The sequence below is a fragment of the Prionailurus viverrinus genome, chromosome F1 (assembly GCF_022837055.1).
Source record: "Prionailurus viverrinus isolate Anna chromosome F1, UM_Priviv_1.0, whole genome shotgun sequence".
Classification (NCBI taxonomy): domain Eukaryota; kingdom Metazoa; phylum Chordata; class Mammalia; order Carnivora; family Felidae; genus Prionailurus; species Prionailurus viverrinus.
In genome coordinates, this window is record NC_062577.1 from 10,827,591 (window position 1) to 10,844,933 (window position 17,343).

A 17,343-nucleotide genomic window follows, 5' to 3' on the forward strand; every position below is an offset into this window, starting at 1 on the left:
AACTGATTTCTGCCAAACACCCAAATGACCTAGGGGAGGATCCTGTGCCTCAAATGAGATTGCAGTCCCTGCCGACACCTCAACTCCAGCCATGTGAGACCCTAAGCAGAGCTTAAACCTTCTGATCTGCAGAAACTGTCAAACAATAAATGGATGGTTTTTTAAGCCATTAAGCTTGTAGTAATTTGTCACACAGCAAAAGAAAATAAATCCAATGTGCATTCCGTATAACATAGTAGCATGAAAACGATAAAGCAATGGAAAATAATACACCTATTCCTGAAATCATAAGGCAACTACAAATCACCAAGCACAAAAAAAAGTCTTACAGGAAATCAAATAGTGTGCAAAAGATACAATCTCACCTACATGAAGTTCAAGAAAAGGCAAAACTAATCCTCTGATGTTAGCTGTCAGAATAGTGGTTATCTCGGGCTGGAGGGGGGGACAGGGAGGGTGCGAGGGGGAAGGGTTCCCACTGAAAAGGGCACCAGGGTACCCTTTCAGACACTGGAAATGTTTTACACCTTCATGGTTACATGGTTGTATAAATATGTAAGAAGTCATTGAGCTGTACTCTTAAGATTTTATGCACTTTGTTATATTACCCCTTAATAAAAGTACCTTTGGGCAAAAAAAATGATAAAGCAAAACAAAACTATAAGAACGTTACTAGTTCATATACTAACACAAAACACTCTTTTGCAGTACTATTAGAAGACTTTAATTCAGCTTTGTCAGCATGACATCAAAGATTCAGAAAACAAGTAAGAATTTAGGATACAGCAAAGACAAAGGTAAATATGTATATGTATGTGTATGTTGTGTGAGAGAGATCTGTATATCAGTCTCTAGCCATTAAAAACAGAGAATGTATTTTTTTTTCCCAGTGAGCACAAAAGGTCTATTCACAAAAGATCACCCTGTTAGGTTAGAAATCTCTGCATAAGTTCCAAAATGTAGAAATACTACATTTCCAAAATGTGAAAATACTTTCTGATCACAAGGCAAAACATTAGAAAGTAATAACAAACTTATGAGACTAAGCAAAGACAAAAACAAAAAACAACCTACCATTTTGCCATCTGTCCTACTCTATTTTGAACAATTCTTGGGTCAACGAGGAAATTAATACAGAAATTGCAGAATGTTGGTAACACATCGCAGGACCTACAGCACACAGCTGAAACTGCAAACAGAAAAAGATCCATAACCTTAAATATTTAGACTACCAGAAAGAATGAAAGTAATTGAATGAATTGAATGAATCATATATCCAAAGCAAGAAGTTAGAAAATAAATAAGTAAGTAAGTAAATAAATCCAAAAAAGGCAGTCAAAAAAGAAGACGTACATTCAAGGGATACAAGAGAGCTGATGCATAGGGGCACTTGTACCCCAATGTTTATAGCAGCACTTTCAACAACAGCCAAATTATGGAAAGAGCCTAAATGTCCATCAACTGACGAATGGATAAAGAAATCGTGGTTTATATACACAACAGAGTACTACACAGCAATGAGAAAGAATGAAATATGGCCCTTTGTAGCAACGTGGATGGAACTGGAGAGTGTTATGCTAAGTGAAATAAGCCATACAGAGAAAGACAGATACTATATGTTTTCACTCTTACATGGATCCTGAGAAACTTAACAGAAGTCCGTGGGGGAGGGGAAGGAAAAAAAAAGAGGTTAGAGAGGGAGGGAGCCAAAGCATAAGAGACTCTTAAAAACTGAGAACAAACTGAGGGTTGATGGGGGGTGGGAGGGAGGGGAAAGTGGGTGATGGGTACTGAGGAGGGCACCTTTTGGAATGAGCACTGGGCATTGTATGGAAACCAATTTGACAGTAAATTTCATATTTAAAAACAAAACAAAAACAAACAAAAAAAAGAAGGCATACATAAAGACAAGGCTGAATTCCTGAATTTGATGAGAGGAATAAGAAGACTACTAAGCTCAAATTTTGATACCTTCTCATGATGAAGAGGACACTTCACTTGAGTGACATTCTTTCCTAAAAACCCAGTCTTATTATGAGGAAAACACCCGACAAATGCAAATCAAGGGGCAGTCTGCAAAATACCTGACTAGTCCTTTTCAAAACTGTCAAGGTCGTGAACAAGGGAAAGTTGCAAAAACAGTTACAGGTCAGAGGAAACTAAGGCAGCAGGATGACTGAATGCAGTGGGATCCTGGAATGGGAAAAATGGGTGAAATCCATATAAACTCTATAGTTTAGTTAATAGAACCGTACTAATATTAATTTCTTAGCTTTGACAAATGTGCCATGGTAACGTACAATGCTAACATTAGGGGAAGCTGCGTGAGGGGTATATGAGATCTCTTACTAGCTTTGCAAATTTTCTGAAAATCTAAAATTATTCCAAAAAAAAAAAAAATCTAAAGAACTTCAGAAGACCTAGAAAATCTAGGCAGAGCAATTAAAATGGAAGAAGTAAGAATAATTACCAAAGGGCTATCTCCTCAAACAAACAAAAGTATCCCAGGTCCTAAAGTTTCTATAAAAGAATTTTCCAAATATTTCAGTAACTGATAACTCCAATCTAACTCGTCATTCTGATAACATAGAGAAATTTAAAGAGCATTCACATTATTGTCCATGGAGTAAATAATTAAAAAATAATATATTTTTCCTTTGTAATATATTATTTCTATTTTCTAAAAATACTGGATGATGAGGTACCTGGGTGGCTCAGTGGGTTCAGCATCTGACTCTTGATTTTGGCTCAGGTCATGACCTCACGGTTAGTGAGATTGAGCCTCGAGTCGGGCTCTGTGCTGACAGTGCGGAGCCTGCTTGGGATTCTGTCTGTCTCTCTCTCTCTGACCTTCCTCCGCTAATACTCTTGCTCTCTCTTTCAAAATAAATAAACTAAAAAAAATTTTTTTTAAATAAAAATACTGGATGGTTATGTGCAGAAATGGCAAATAGTGGTAGAAATTTTTGTCTCATTCTTTATTTCAATGAGAATGCTTCTAATCATTTCCTTATTATATCTGGTCCTAGCTTTTGTGCTTATATATCACATTGAGAAATTAACCACATATCTACTTTATTAAGAACTGTTATCAAGAATAGGCTTACAAAGCAGGGCGCTTGCGTGGCTCAGTCAGTTAGGCATCTGACTCTTGATTTCGTCTCAGGTCATGATCTCTGGGTACATGAGTTCGAGCCCCGCATCGGGCTCTGTGCTGACAGTGCAGAGCCTGCTTGGGATTCTCCCTCTCTCCCCATCCCCCTTTCCCCTCCCTCACTCGTGCTGTCTCTGACTCTCTCAAAATAAATTAATAAACTTAAAAAAAAAGAATATGCTTACAATTTTATCAGATTTTTTTGCCTCCACAAAAATTATTATGTAAATTTTCTTCTTTTTAAAGCAATTAATGTTAATAATTGTGTTATGAGCTCTCTTTTATTGAACCATCCCTGCGTTTGGAATAAATACCACTTGGTTATAGCTTATTATTCTTTTAATGTGTCTCTGTATTCTGTCTGCTAACCTTTTTACTAAGTGTTGTTCAGTATCTGAAGTTTTAGTGTGCGTGTGTGTGGGTGTGTGTGCATACTATCCTTGATGGGCTTTGCCATCAAGATCATACTAGCCTCAAATTTGGGGATACATCCCGCTAAGATGATAAGAGATTAAGTTGATTCCCTTTTAACTAGTCTCCTTCTCCCTGACTAGTAACCGGTCTCCAGTGTCTACGGTCCATCGTGAAATGGCATCGCCTGGTAAGTGAGATTCTAGAAGACATTAATGTAACTGAAATCTCCCGGGTAAATAAAAATAAAGTAAAACAAAATAACTTGTTCACTGTCTCTATTACAAGGGTATCATAATTCGTGTTTAAAATACATGTATCTGGGGCAAGGAAAGAGGCAGTTTGATTGAAAACTGGATTTAGTTTTTTATTCCCTGAAGAATCATATTCTTGCTTACCCTCATGTGCCCCCTGGAAATGACTTTCAACACTAATTCAAAAGGATGAAAGTTTTGACCCACCATCCCACTGTTTTCCCCACTTACCCACCCCCCATCTCCTAAATGATCTCCTACAACAGCCTCATATCCTTCCTTCCATCATCACTGTGAAACCCCTTCCCACCAAACTGGATCAGAAGTAATGCCATGAGCAGACAGAAAAAGAAAACTGTTTTTCCCAATTCACAGCCATGACCTGGAGAAATAAAGACAAGAAGGTGAGGGGAGCCATAAGAGAGGGAACCCCTTCCCTGCTCCAATCATAGGGAGAACAGCTAACACGTCCATAGCATTTATAACATGGTAGTCATGCTCCAATGGCTTTAAATAACTAAGTCATTTAATCCTTGTGACAGCCCTCCACGGTGAGTACTATTGCTATCCCCTCCTAGCAATTGAAGAGACAGAGCAGCAAGTGACCTGCCCATTTAGCTGCCAAGCGGCAGAGCCAGGATACAAACTCATGGAGTGAGCTCCAGGGTCTCTGGAGTCACAGTAGGAATTAGTGAGACAGCTTCAAGAACATGGTCCTACAAAGGTGAAAACTGCACTACAATTCAGGCCTTACTTTGTTTTCAAAAGCAGGGTCTCTATTTCTCTTAGCTGTGTAAACGATCAAGTCCAGAAATCAAATTGTGACATAGACTTAGGTTGGAAATAGTCGAATACAGGAAACAAAAGAAAAAGAAAAACATGGTCAGATGGCCCATAGGATATAAAACAGAAACTTGTTTGACATGGGCGTAGGGGTTTGAGCCTAAATTGAGTTCCTGCTAGGCTTCAAGCACGTCTGGACCACTCCCATTGAGACAGAACTAACAAATGAAAGAGCCTGCAGGAAAAGAGCACATCTCAAGTGAAGAGATTATCAAGGTGTGGTTCAAGGGTAAGTGGATGGTGGAGAGGAGAGGAGACGCTCTCACCGAGGCAGCTGCTGAGTCCTAGGACGATGGGGCTGCTATGAGAGAGAAAAGCAACAAGCAGCTGGAAATGATGATAGTAAATGAGGTTACCTGTGACTCTTGCTCTAAAGCAAGAGCCCCTTTTGTGCGACCCTGATTCTCTTGATAATGGCTACCAGCAGCCATGGGACCCTATCAGCAAGGATTAGCAGCAGCATCAATGCCTTTGGCCAGAGGGCAGGAACAGCCTCAGCAGCATGTTTTGGCTTCCACAGGGATAGGCGATGTCATCATAGCAAGTCAGCAATAAAGGAGTTATCACACTTTAAAACTACTAAAGATAGCTCAAATATATAAACCAAAATCTTTCTGTCTCTAATTAGACAAATCTATCCCCTTATTTCTCTTTTTCAAAAATATATCAGCTAATTTTACTCATTTGTACTTCCAGATGGACTTTGGAATATACTTGTCAAATTTCTCCCAGAATTTCTTTGGCATTTTGATTAGAATTGCACTAAATTTACAGATTTACAGAGAATTTACTTCTTTAAATTACTGTCTTGTCATCTGGCACATGTATGTTTCTTTCCCCTTACTTGAATCTTCAGTAAAGTTTTTTTCTTCATGTAGACCTTGGACATTTCTTAACCATTTATTTTGGGGTATTTTATAGACTGTACGGTTATTGAGTGTAGATTATATGATTTCCAAATATTTTCTGTCAGTACATTGATTGTCTTATCTTTTCCTTAATGGTATCTTTTGAAGAGCAAAAGGCTTTAGCATTAATCAAGTCTAATTTATCATTTTTTTTCCTTTTATTGACTGTGTTTTACAGCCATATCAAAGAAAACTGTCCCTGAACCAAAAATGACAAAAATGTTATCCTATTTTTCTTCTAAAGGTTTTATAGTTTTGGCTTTTACATTTAGATCTATCATCCATTTTGAGTTCTTTTTGTGTAGGCATGAGGTAAAAATATCAATTTGTATTTTTACATATGAATCTCTGTTGTCCCACTCTTCTGTTTCACATCCCGCATTGTTGCAAAACAACGTGACCTGCATAATTTCTATCTCTGGGAACTTAAAGAGATTTTCTTTGTGAAGTGGATATACGATAAAATTTCGATGTTCTTCTAGTTTTATGGAAGTAGGGCACTCTTATTTTTAAAAATGAGAATAATCAGAGACCCGCACCCTCTTGAGCTGTCGGAGTTGATGCGAACGTGATGGTTTTCATGATCTGTTTTACTCAGTTTCTTTTTTTATATTACATACCAAGTAATATCTATTACAAGTTCTGAGGGTTTAAAAGATGGCATTAAAGAGGTGGGAGGGGAAGAAAGCAGGAAGTTATATCAGCAGACTTCTATCAGGTACTGATACACATATCTGTGAACATAGGGCTGCACAGTGCGCCACCACCGGCAAGTTTGAGAATTGCATGAATGAAGTCACGTTGAGATTTGGACCCAAAACAACACTTTGACTAACAAGTACCAAGTAGATATTACTAGGCAGTGATACGGGACACACTAACTTGGTTATGATATCCATGTATACTTAAGCGTAAAAATAAAGTTCCTCTTTTTGCAGGCCCCAGTCAAGAAAGTGGAAATCCTTCCCATTTAGGAAGTCAGGGATAGTTGGGTCTCTGGGTCTGTAGACACCTTTGATTTTACAGGCATGCTGTAACTTTTGAGTTACCTCAAGAGAGTGCACTCTGGTGGCCTTTACTAATGCAGTTCAGCAGAAACGCTCACTGCTCTGTTTGGGGAAGAGGAATCAGAGAAAGCACAGAAGTCTACCTGAAAAAAATGATAAAAAGAAAGGTCTGAGGTCTCCAGGCACGCAATGTCAAGGTTTCTTCAGTGAGTATTAATCTTTTTATAAATTTTTTTTCTTAATTTTTGACAGAGAGACAGAGACAGAATGCAAGTGGGGAGGGGCAGAGAGAGACAGGGAGACACAGAATCCGCAACAGGTTCCAGGCTCTGAGCTGTCAGCACAGAGCCCAACACAAGGCTCAAACTCACGATCTATGAGATCATGACTTGAGCCGAAGTCAGAGCTTAACTGACTGAGCCACCCAGGTGCCCCAATGAGTCTTAATCGTTTACACCAGAATCAGTCAAAAGGCAGGTACACATGGTTTTGATTTTGCCACAATAATATAGACTTGCTTTTTTGAGCCTCATGTGTTGACTTTGGTCTTATAGAAAGGAAAAGTAACCTTTGGCCAGTAGTGCCTTTTTCTTTGTTCGTTTGTGTCTGAGGATAGCTGAGGATCTCAGATCCAAACGTGAGACCCGCACTGAATGCTCAGCATAGAGAACCCGCCAATGTGAGGATCAACACAACTTTGCACCGAACTCTTCCACCCAAGTCTCCAGTGGCCTTTGTGGCTCCAAATCCTAAAGATGTTTTTCTGTCTTTTTCTTTTGGGACCTTTAAGCACTGTCACCAGTGACTATGTATCTCTTAAATCTCTCTTATTTCCTCTGCCGACACCGGAACCAACCCTCTTCTATTATAGTCTCTCTCCTGGGTAACATGAGCCTTAACTGTTCTCCGTGTAATCAGTTTATCCTGTTCAATCGAGCGGCCTTGTGATCTTGTCCCCCTTTTGATTAAATGACTACGTCCGCCATTCCCCCCCCCCCCCCCCCCACATACCCACTTGTTCTTAAAGATGAGTAGCAAATCTTTAGGCCTCACAAGAGGACTTGCTGTGATCTGGCCTCTCTGGGCCCATGACTTAGCATGCTTTGCTCTGGCCAGAAGGCCTCCTTTCGTGTCCTGTAAAACAGTGGTTCTCAATTCCGGCTTCATATTACAATTATATATGGAGCTTCAGAAACAAAAACAAAAAACTATTGCTAGGGCCATACCTCCAGAGATCTGGATTCACTGGTGTGGGGTGAGTTCCAGGCATGTGGATCTTTTGAAGGTATCCGAAGATGATTTTAAGGCTCAGCCAGGGTTGAGAGCTACTTCTCGAAAGCATTAAACCCTTTCTCAATGCACGGATATTCATGCCCACAATTCAGATTCCTCATCTCTCTGCACTTTAGTATTTTGCTTTTGTCAAAGAAAAGAGACATTCTAGGGAGCTAGAGATGAAGGAAAAGGTGCAGACTCACATTATATTCTAGAGGACCAAGTCCTCTTGGATCCCTTTGGCCATTGCAATGTTAATGGTTGGAATGGAACCAAATGGTTCCCTTTGAGCATTCCCAGGATTGCTTGAGAATTACTAGAAGGGAGTTCAAATTCCCTCAGAATAATGATTATTATGATAATACCATTTGCCCTCGGGCTAAGGTGGCATCAGAAACACATAATGTCTGTGATTTGAAACATCTGAGGCTTAAGGAACTAGTCAATCTGGCACGACTCCAATTTTTCTGGCCAAGAATGACAACAGATATTGAACAAAAATGTCAGTGATATAAGATATATATAAAAAGCAGATGGTCAGCTTAAAGAAGAAAGCCAAAATAATAAATATGGAAGCTTAAGTCCTACCAGGCTGGTCCTAGAAGCTAGTATTATGAAATATATTACAAAGTATAGATTTCCAGGATTGTGACCATCTTATCATTTACTGTGGGTTTCCAGTGAAGAGCCATAGTGATGAAGGAGTAATTGAAAATGAGATGAAAGAGAACTTATCCATGTAACAGAAGTTAAGCCAGAATGATAGTCCTAACTCCCCAGAGGTGGCCCTGAGAAATTTCGGGGAACTCCGGTGAGCATGTTATGTAGTCTGAATAATAACAAAGAGCCTAACTGGGGAAAGCAGGTAAAATTCCTGGCCAATTCCTGTAACTTCCTAGGTTCACACCAGTTCAGAACCCACGTATAGATGTTAGACAAACGTATTGCTTACTGAGATGCGCACTGGCTTTGGGTATTACGTTAATATCAGTGGTACCTATAGCACAGGCAAAAGCACGTTCACGAGAAGGAAGGGGTGTGCTGTAACTCAGTTAATCAACAACAGTGTGATGTGAAGGTAATGTGAGCAGAACAATAACCTGGTGATGGAGTTGTAGTAACAAATTTGGCTCCATGAAAATAAAGAGAAGCTGGCTGACAGATGGGGAACAGAAGTCTGTGTTACTATAGATCAACTAATTGACAATGTATTACTGTGAAGCAAGCTCCAGGGTTCAGTGGAAATAGTTCACTTAAAAAGTACTGCTCAATCCTGGATGTACTTCAGAATCACCTGGAAGCCTTGCTCTGTGTGTGTGTGTGTGTGTGTGTGTGTGTGTGTGTGTGTGTGATCTTGAATACAGACCTCTTAAATCTCTGGAGGTGTGGCCCAGGAATCAAAATTGGTTATTTTTCAGGCCCTGAGTGTACAGCCAGGGTTGAGAACCACAGATTTCAATTTGAAGTGTTACAAATTGATTTCCAAGGACTAACACCCAATTCGAACTTTGTCTATGAGGAAAGTTCCCAGTGAGGCAATAGTCCCAGAAGAACATTGCTTATATAGTGACAGAACGTGCTATTAGTCACTGCCCAGAGAAATACTAGTGTATTTCTGGCCAAATTGAAAGAAAACAGTGCCAAGGACAAAAATCTCTAATTTCAAACTAGACAAACCACCATTTATAGTTCCCATGTCACAGTGAGAGTTGTCTGCCATGTAGGTTTTATGTTCTCTACGTAATGATAATGTGAGATATGCTAATAAACAACATAGCAAAGACTTATTCTCTTAAGATTGAATAAAATCACATTTGGTCTTGTTAGGAATCAACGATAGGTATGGATATAAATATTTTAGAGAAAGAAGAATAAGTCTTTTACACCACTCGGTCTCAGCACAGCCCAGGGAGGGGGGTGTTAGAAAGTGTTCAGGGTGCTGTTACCCAGGAAGGTCATGGCAGGATACTTGTGCCTAGTGGGGAAATGCCAGTTTTTAGTTCCAATCCCAAACAGGAAGTTTCTTAAATGTCTTAGTTCTGGCTGATTTAACAAGATTCCATGGACTGAGTGGCTTAAACAGCGGAGGTGTCTCACAGTTCTAGAGTCTGGGAAAGCCAAGATCAGAATATGACAGATTTGGGGCACCTGGGTGGTTTAGTTGGTTGAGCGTCTGACTTCGGCTCAGGTCTTGATCTTGCAGTTGACGAGTTGGAGCCCTGCGACCTGCTCTGCGCTGACAGCTCAGAGCCTGGAGCCTATTTCAGATTCTGTGTCTCACTCTCTCTCTGCCCCTCCCCTGCTCATGTTCTCTCTCTCTGTCTCAAAATTAAATAAACATTAAAAACAATTTTTTTAAAAAGAATACAACAGGGGCGCCTGGGTGGCGCAGTCGGTTAAGCGTCCGACTTCAGCCAGGTCACGATCTCGCGGTCCGTGAGTTCGAACCCCGCGTCGGGCTCTGGGCTGATGGCTCGGAGCCTGGAGCCTGTTTCCGATTCTGTGTCTCCCTCTCTCTCTGCCCCTCCCCCATTCATGCTCTGTCTCTCTCTGTCCCAAAAATAAATAAACGTTGAAAAAAAAATTTAAAAAAAAAATAAAAAGAATACAACAGATTTAATGTCTGAGTGAGATTGGTCCCCCTGGTTTTCAGACGGCCACCTCCCTGCATCCTCACGTGGCAGAGAGAGAGAGTGAGCTCTTTTGGATCTCTCTTATAAGGGCACGGATCCCATCTTGGAGTCCTACTCTCATGACTTCATCTGAGCCTCATTATCTCCCAAAGGCCCATTTCCAAATACCATCACACTGGGGATTCAAGTTTCAACATATGGTCTTGGAGGGGACACAAGCTTGCAGTCCATAACATGGACTTCACAGGCATATAGCCCTATCTACTGGATTAATTCTGACATCCCACAAAGGTAAGACACAGACCCCACAGGGTACTCAATACTGGAGTCAGAGGAGCGGCACTGAGCAGACAGGACAGGGCTTTTTTCAGGGTGATAAGTAGTCAGTGGCAGGTGTTTGCCTATGCATTAGAGAGAATAAATACCCTCAGAAATAACATTATTTTACAGCAGCACCTAAAAGAGAACGTTGAGTTGTTTCAGAAGTACAGACTGGGAATTTCCGGAAACAGCACTATTGGTTCCGATGCAAGAAGTGACATTGCCACAGAGGCTTGTATAAACAAGATAAGGATGCACGCAAGAAAAGAGATACTCCTCCACCAGACTTGCCTCAGGTCTCCAGTTTCTTCAATAAAGATCTGGAAAGTCTGCATAGGATCTCACTGATTATAATTGATAAGTTTAAATCACTGTACATTAACCTATAACATGGTTCTCACTCGATAGCAGAAGACATTCTTTTTTTTTTTTTTAATTTTTTTTCAACGTTTATTTATTTTTGGGACAGAGAGAGACAGAGCATGAACGGGGGAGGGGCAGAGAGAGAGGGAGACACAGAATCGGAAACAGGCTCCAGGCTCTGAGCCGTCAGCACAGAGCCCCACGCGGGGCTCGAACTCACGGACCGCGAGATCGTGACCTGACTGAAGTCGGACGCTTAACCGACTGCGACACCCAGGCGCCCCAGAAGACATTCTTCAGTAAGTCCTGATTTAAATCATCCTGCTGGTATTTTTATCAAGAGACCCCACACCGAGTAGACTGTACTTAACAGTTACGGTGTCGTAGAGGGCATCCTCGACAACATTTTGTCCAGAAATGCTACTTATAGAAGCACGGTGGTTGGCTGTAAAAGGCCACCATTTAGGCCAAGATGCTATCATGAGTTTAAATTAATTTGGTCTCAACACTATGAACTCTTGGACTTCTAGTCCCGTCCAGTTTGGTCCGTTGCTCTCGGTGAAGGAGAGAACTACGTGTGATGCCTCAAGGGCTGCCATCATTTATTCTTTTCTTTTTTCCAGGAGCACATAGCTACCAGCCTATGGGATGTATACTCAGGCCTGTTCGGTGATCAAGCCATGATCCTCGCCGTGAACTCCAGGTACAAGAAGCTATAATGCTCTTGCATTTCACTGACTGAATATCTTTAAAACACAATAGAGAAAACTCACACTTGTGAAAAACAGAAAATTACTCCAAATCCTACCATCCTAATTCAGCAGCTGTTATTTCTTTCTTTCTCATGTTCTTCCTCAATTCTTCTGTATTGCATGGATAAACAGATAGTCTAATTATTGTAGAAAAATAAGCAGATTGTGGAGGGGAGGAGCCAAGATGGCGGAACAGCATGGAAGTTTTTTGTGTGTCTCACATCCATGAAATACAGCCAGACCAACACTAAACCGTCCTGCACACCTAGAAAACTGATCTGAGGATTCACACAACAATCTGCACAACCTGAACCACAGAACTCAGCAGGTACACGGCGCGGAGAGGTGAACTGGGGGAGAGAGAAGCCACATAGGGCAAGGAGCCACTTTTGTGTGTGGAGAGAGGATGGAGACAGGGGGGAGAATACGGGAAAGGCACCCCCCCCCAAAAGCAGCTGGAGAGAAAGTGGAAAAGTGGAAACACCCACAGGGACTGAACTAAAAAGGAGAAAGGAGAGGGTTTAAATTCCCTGAAGACTCTGTAAACAGGGGGAGCAGAGGCTGAAACTCCGCAGCACCATACCTGGCGGCGCTCAGGTGGGAAGGGCGAATCCCCAGGAGCAGAGTGGAGTCCGGGGGGCTTTGGCCACACGGGAGAGACGGTTCCCCCGCTGGGAGGACACCTGGTAGAGGCGGCCTGGCCCCCGCACACGCAAAGACCCCGGCAGACCCGGGAGAACGGCCACATTCCTGGTGCTGGAACAAGGACGCTGGGGGCGGAGCCCGGTGCCAGAATGAGTGTTGTGATTTTCCATAATCCCTGAAACGCCGCTGCTACACGATCACGTGAACTTTCTCTGGGGCGGGCTGGCCCCCAGCTGCAGTCTCGCGGCGTCAGCACCAGCAGGGTCCCGCGAACGTTCCCGGGTGCGGCTAGCACCCGGCCATTGCTCGGTGAGACCCTCCGCAGAGGGGCAGAAAGGGTCAGAGCTGCAGTCCCTCAGAAGTAAGGCGTCGGGAGACACAGCCGCATCTGACATAAAACTCAGGAGGGAGGAGCTGCCTGGGGCTTGGTCACGGACAGTGTAAGAGCGGGGAGTGGGCGCAAGCCGAAGACAGAAGACGGTTGTGCGATTGCTGATCAGGGAGAACAGAGTTCCGATATTAGAGAGCGGGTAACCAGGTGACACCATTTTCACCGTCCGGCGCATGCGCGCGCGCGCACACACACCTGCAGCACCACAACAACCCACCCCAGTAAGCTAGCTGCGCCATCTAGTGGACAACGGAGTCGTTACACTAAGCCCCGCCCAAAGGGCCAACCTCCCTCTTCAGGACACAAGTCTCTCTGCCTGCTTAGTTTATGGACTATAAAGCCCTTCATAGTTTCACTTCTAGGGGCAAACAAAGTAATTTCAATTGTATTTCAGTCTGTTTGCCGGTCCATCTATTCAATTTTCTTTCTTTTTTTCTTTTTTCTCTTTTTCATTTCTTTTTCTTGAATACAGAGAGAGAAAAAATTCATTTTTACTTTCAGTTTGCATTAAAAATATTTTTCTTTAATTTTTTTCTACTGTATTTTTTACTTTTGTGTAAGTTTTTTTAAATTCTAGTTTAGTTCCATCATTTCATTTTAGTCTACTTCAGTGTATTCATTTTTTCAAATTTTCAAAAGATTTCCTTTTTTTTTCTTTCTCCTTTTTTCTCTAATCTATCAAGCCCCTTTCAACACACACACCAAAACACACCCAGGATCTAGCATCATTTATTTGATTTTTGTGTGTGTGTTTGTTTTTAATTTTTTAATTTTAATATATTTTTTTTAATTTTAATATATTTTTAATGTTAATTTTTTTTACCTCATTAATTCCTTTTCTCCCTTCAAAATGATGAAATTTGAAGGGAGAAAAGGGAGAAAATGAGTCACTGATTTCTCGTAATTCTTAAATTATTCTCCTTTGCCTTAATCTCCCTCTTTTTTTCTGCTTCATTATTCTCCATAAGTTTGTCTATATCGCTGATTCTCTGTCCTGCCTCATCCATCCTTGCCACTGTTGCATCCATGTGACATTTCAGCTCAGTTATAGCATTTTTTAATTTCATCCTGACAAGCTTTTACTTCTTTTCTCCCATCAAATTCCTTTTTCTCCCTTCAAAATGATGAAATGAAGGAATTCACCACAAAAGAAAGAGCAGGAAGAAATGACAGCCAGGGACTTAACTAACACTTGCTTGTATAAGCAAGATGTCTGAATCAGAATTTAGAATCATGATAATAAGAATACTAGCTGAAGTTGAAAATAGATTAGAATCCCCTTCTGCGGAGATAAAAGAAGTAAAAGCTAGTCAGGATGAAATTAAAAAATGCTATAATTGAGCTGAAATCTCACATGGATGCCGCGGTGGCAAGGATGGATGAGGCAGGACAGAGAATCAGTGATATAGACAAACTTATGGAGAATAATGAAGCAGAAAAAAAGAGGGAGATTAAGGCAAAGGAGCACAATTTAAGAATTACGAAAAATCAGTGACTCATTAAAAAGGAAGAACATCAGAATAGAGGTCCCAAAAGAGAAAGAGAGAGAAATAGGGGTAGAAGGGTTATGTGAGCAAATCATAGCAGAAAACTTTTCTAACCTGGGGAAAGACACAGACATCAAAATCCAGGAAGCACAGAGAACTCCCATTAGATTCAACAAAAACCGACCATCAACAAGGCATATCATAGTCAAATTCACAAAATACTCAGGCAAGGAGAGAATCATGAAAACAGCAAGGGAAAAAATCCTTAACCTACCAGGGAAGACAGATCAGGTTTGCAGCAGACCTATCCACAGAAACTTGGCAGGCCAGAAAGGAGTGGCAGGATATATTTAATGTGCTGAATCAGAAAAATATGCAGCCAAGAATTCTTTACCCAGCAGGCTGTCATTCAAAATAGAAGGAGAGATAAAGCGTTTCCCAGACAAACAAAAATTAAAGGAGTTTGTGACCACTAAACCAGGCTTGCAAGAAATTTTAAGGGGGACTCTCTGAGGGGAGAAAAGATGAAAAATAAATAAATAAATAAATAAATAAATAAATAAATAAATAGATAGATAGATACTAAAAGCAACAAAGACTAGAAAGGACCAGAGAACACCATCAGAAACCACCTCTATAAGCAACATAATGGCAATAAATTCATATCTTTCAGTACTCACTCTAAACATCAATGGACTAAATGTTCCAATCAAAAGACATAGGATAACAGAGTGGATAAGAAAACAAGACCCATCTATATGCTCTTTACAAGACACCCACTTTAGACCTAAAGACACCTTCAGATTGAAAGTAAGGGAATGGAGAACCATCTATCATGCTAATGGTCACCAAAAGAAAGCTGGAGTAGCCATACTTACATCAGACAATCTAGACTTTAAATACTGTATCAAGAGATGCAGAAGGGCATTATATCATAATCAAGGGGTCTATCCACCAAGAAGACCTAACAATTGTAAATATTTATGCTCCAAATGTGAGAGCGCCCAAATATATAAATCAATTAATCACAAACATAAAGAAACTCATTGATAGTAATACCATAATAGTAGGATACTTCAACACCCCACTCACAGCAATGGACAGGTCATCTAATAAAAAAATTAACAAGGAAACAGTGGCTTTGAATGACACACTGGACCATATGGACTTAACAGATATATTCAGAACATTTCATCCTAAAGCAGCAGAATATACATTCTTCTCCAGTGCACATGGAACATTCTCCAGAATAGACCACATACTTGGACACAAATCAGCCCTCAACAAGTACAAAAAGATCGAGATCATACCATGCATATTTTCAGACAACAACGCTATGAAACTTAAAATCAACCACAAGAAACAATTTGGAAAGGTAACAAATACTTGGAGAGTAAATACCATCCTACTAAAGAATGAATGGGATAACCAAGAAGTTAAAGAGGAAATTAAAAAGTTCATAAAGCCAATGAAAATGATAACACCACAATCCAAAATCTCTGGGATGCAGGAAAGGCTGTCATAAGAGGAAAGTTTTATTTATAGCAATCCAGGCCTTCCTAAAGAAGGAAGAAAGACCTCAGATACACAACCTAACCTTACATCTTAAGGAGCTGGAAAAAGAACAGCAAATAAAACCCAAAACCAGCAGAAGACATGAAATAATAAAGATTAAAGCAGAAATTAATGCTATCGAAACCAAAAGAAGAAGAAGAAGAAGAAAAAAACCAGTAGAACAGATCAATGAAACCAGAAGCTGGTTCCTTGAAAGAATTAACAAAATTGATAAACCACTAGCCAGTTTGATTAAAAAGAAAAAGGAAAGGACCCATATAAATAAAATCAAGAATGAAAGAGGAGACATCACAACCAACACAGAAGAAATAAAAGCAATAAGAGAACATTATGAGCAATTATATGACAATAAAATGGGCAATCTGGAAGAAATGGACAAATTCCTAGACACATATACACTATCAAAACTAAAACAGGAAGAAATGGAAAATTTGAACAGACCCATAACCAGTAAAGAAATCGAATTAGTAATCAAAAATCTCCCAAAAAACAACAGTCCAGGGCCAGATGGCTTTCCAGGGGAATCCTATCAAACACATAGGGAAGAGTTAACACCTACTCTCTTGAAGTGTTCCAAAAAATAGAAATGGAAAGAAAAGTTCTAAACTCTTTCTATGAAGCTAGTATTACCTTGATCCCAAAACCAGCCAGAGACCCCACTAAAAGGAGAACTATAGACCAATTTCTCTTGATGAACATGGATGCAAAAATCCTCAACAAGATATTAGCTAACCAGATCCAACAATACATTAAAAAAAGTATTCACCATAACCAAGTGGGATTTATACCTGGGATGCAGGGCTGATTCAATATCCGCAAAACAATCAATGTGATTCTTCACATCAATAAAAGAAAGGACAAGAACCCTCTCAACAGATGCAGAGAAAGCATTTGGGAAAATACATCATCCTTTATTGATAAAAATCCTCCAGAAAGTAGGGATAGAAGGATCATACCTCAAGATCATAAAAGCCATATATGAAAGGCCCAATGCTAATATCATCCTCAATAGGGAAAAACTGAAAGCTTTCCCCCTAAGGTCAGGAACAAGACAGGGATGTCCACTCTCGCCACTGTTATTCAACATAGTATTGGAAGTCTTAGCCTCTGAAATCAGACAACACAAAGAAATAAAAGGCATCCAAATCCACCAGAAGGAGGTCAAACTTTCACTTTTGGCAAATGACATGATACTCTATATGGAAAACCCAAAAGATTCCACCAAAAAACTTCTAGAACTGATTCATGAGTTCAGCAAAGTTGCAGGATATAAAATCAATGCACAGAAATCGATTGCATTCTTATACACCAACAATGAAGTGAC

The 17,343-nt window shown here is 40.4% G+C and overlaps 1 protein-coding gene across 2 annotated transcripts in view; it reads left to right on the forward strand.

Annotated features, from left to right (window-relative positions):
* MROH9 (maestro heat like repeat family member 9) overlaps positions 1–17,343 on the forward strand; it is an 89,825-nt gene that overhangs the window by 4,927 nt on the left and 67,555 nt on the right. The window contains exons 2-4 of one of the 2 annotated variants that reach the window (XM_047839697.1): positions 709–797; positions 3,709–3,755; positions 11,793–11,872. In XM_047839697.1, the coding sequence (XP_047695653.1) occupies positions 743–797; positions 3,709–3,755; positions 11,793–11,872 (182 nt within the window). In that variant the 5' untranslated portion in view covers positions 709–742. Of the gene's footprint in view, positions 1–708; positions 798–3,708; positions 3,756–11,792; positions 11,873–17,343 lie in introns of those variants that run through there. The other variant, XM_047839698.1, reaches the window with a different exon arrangement.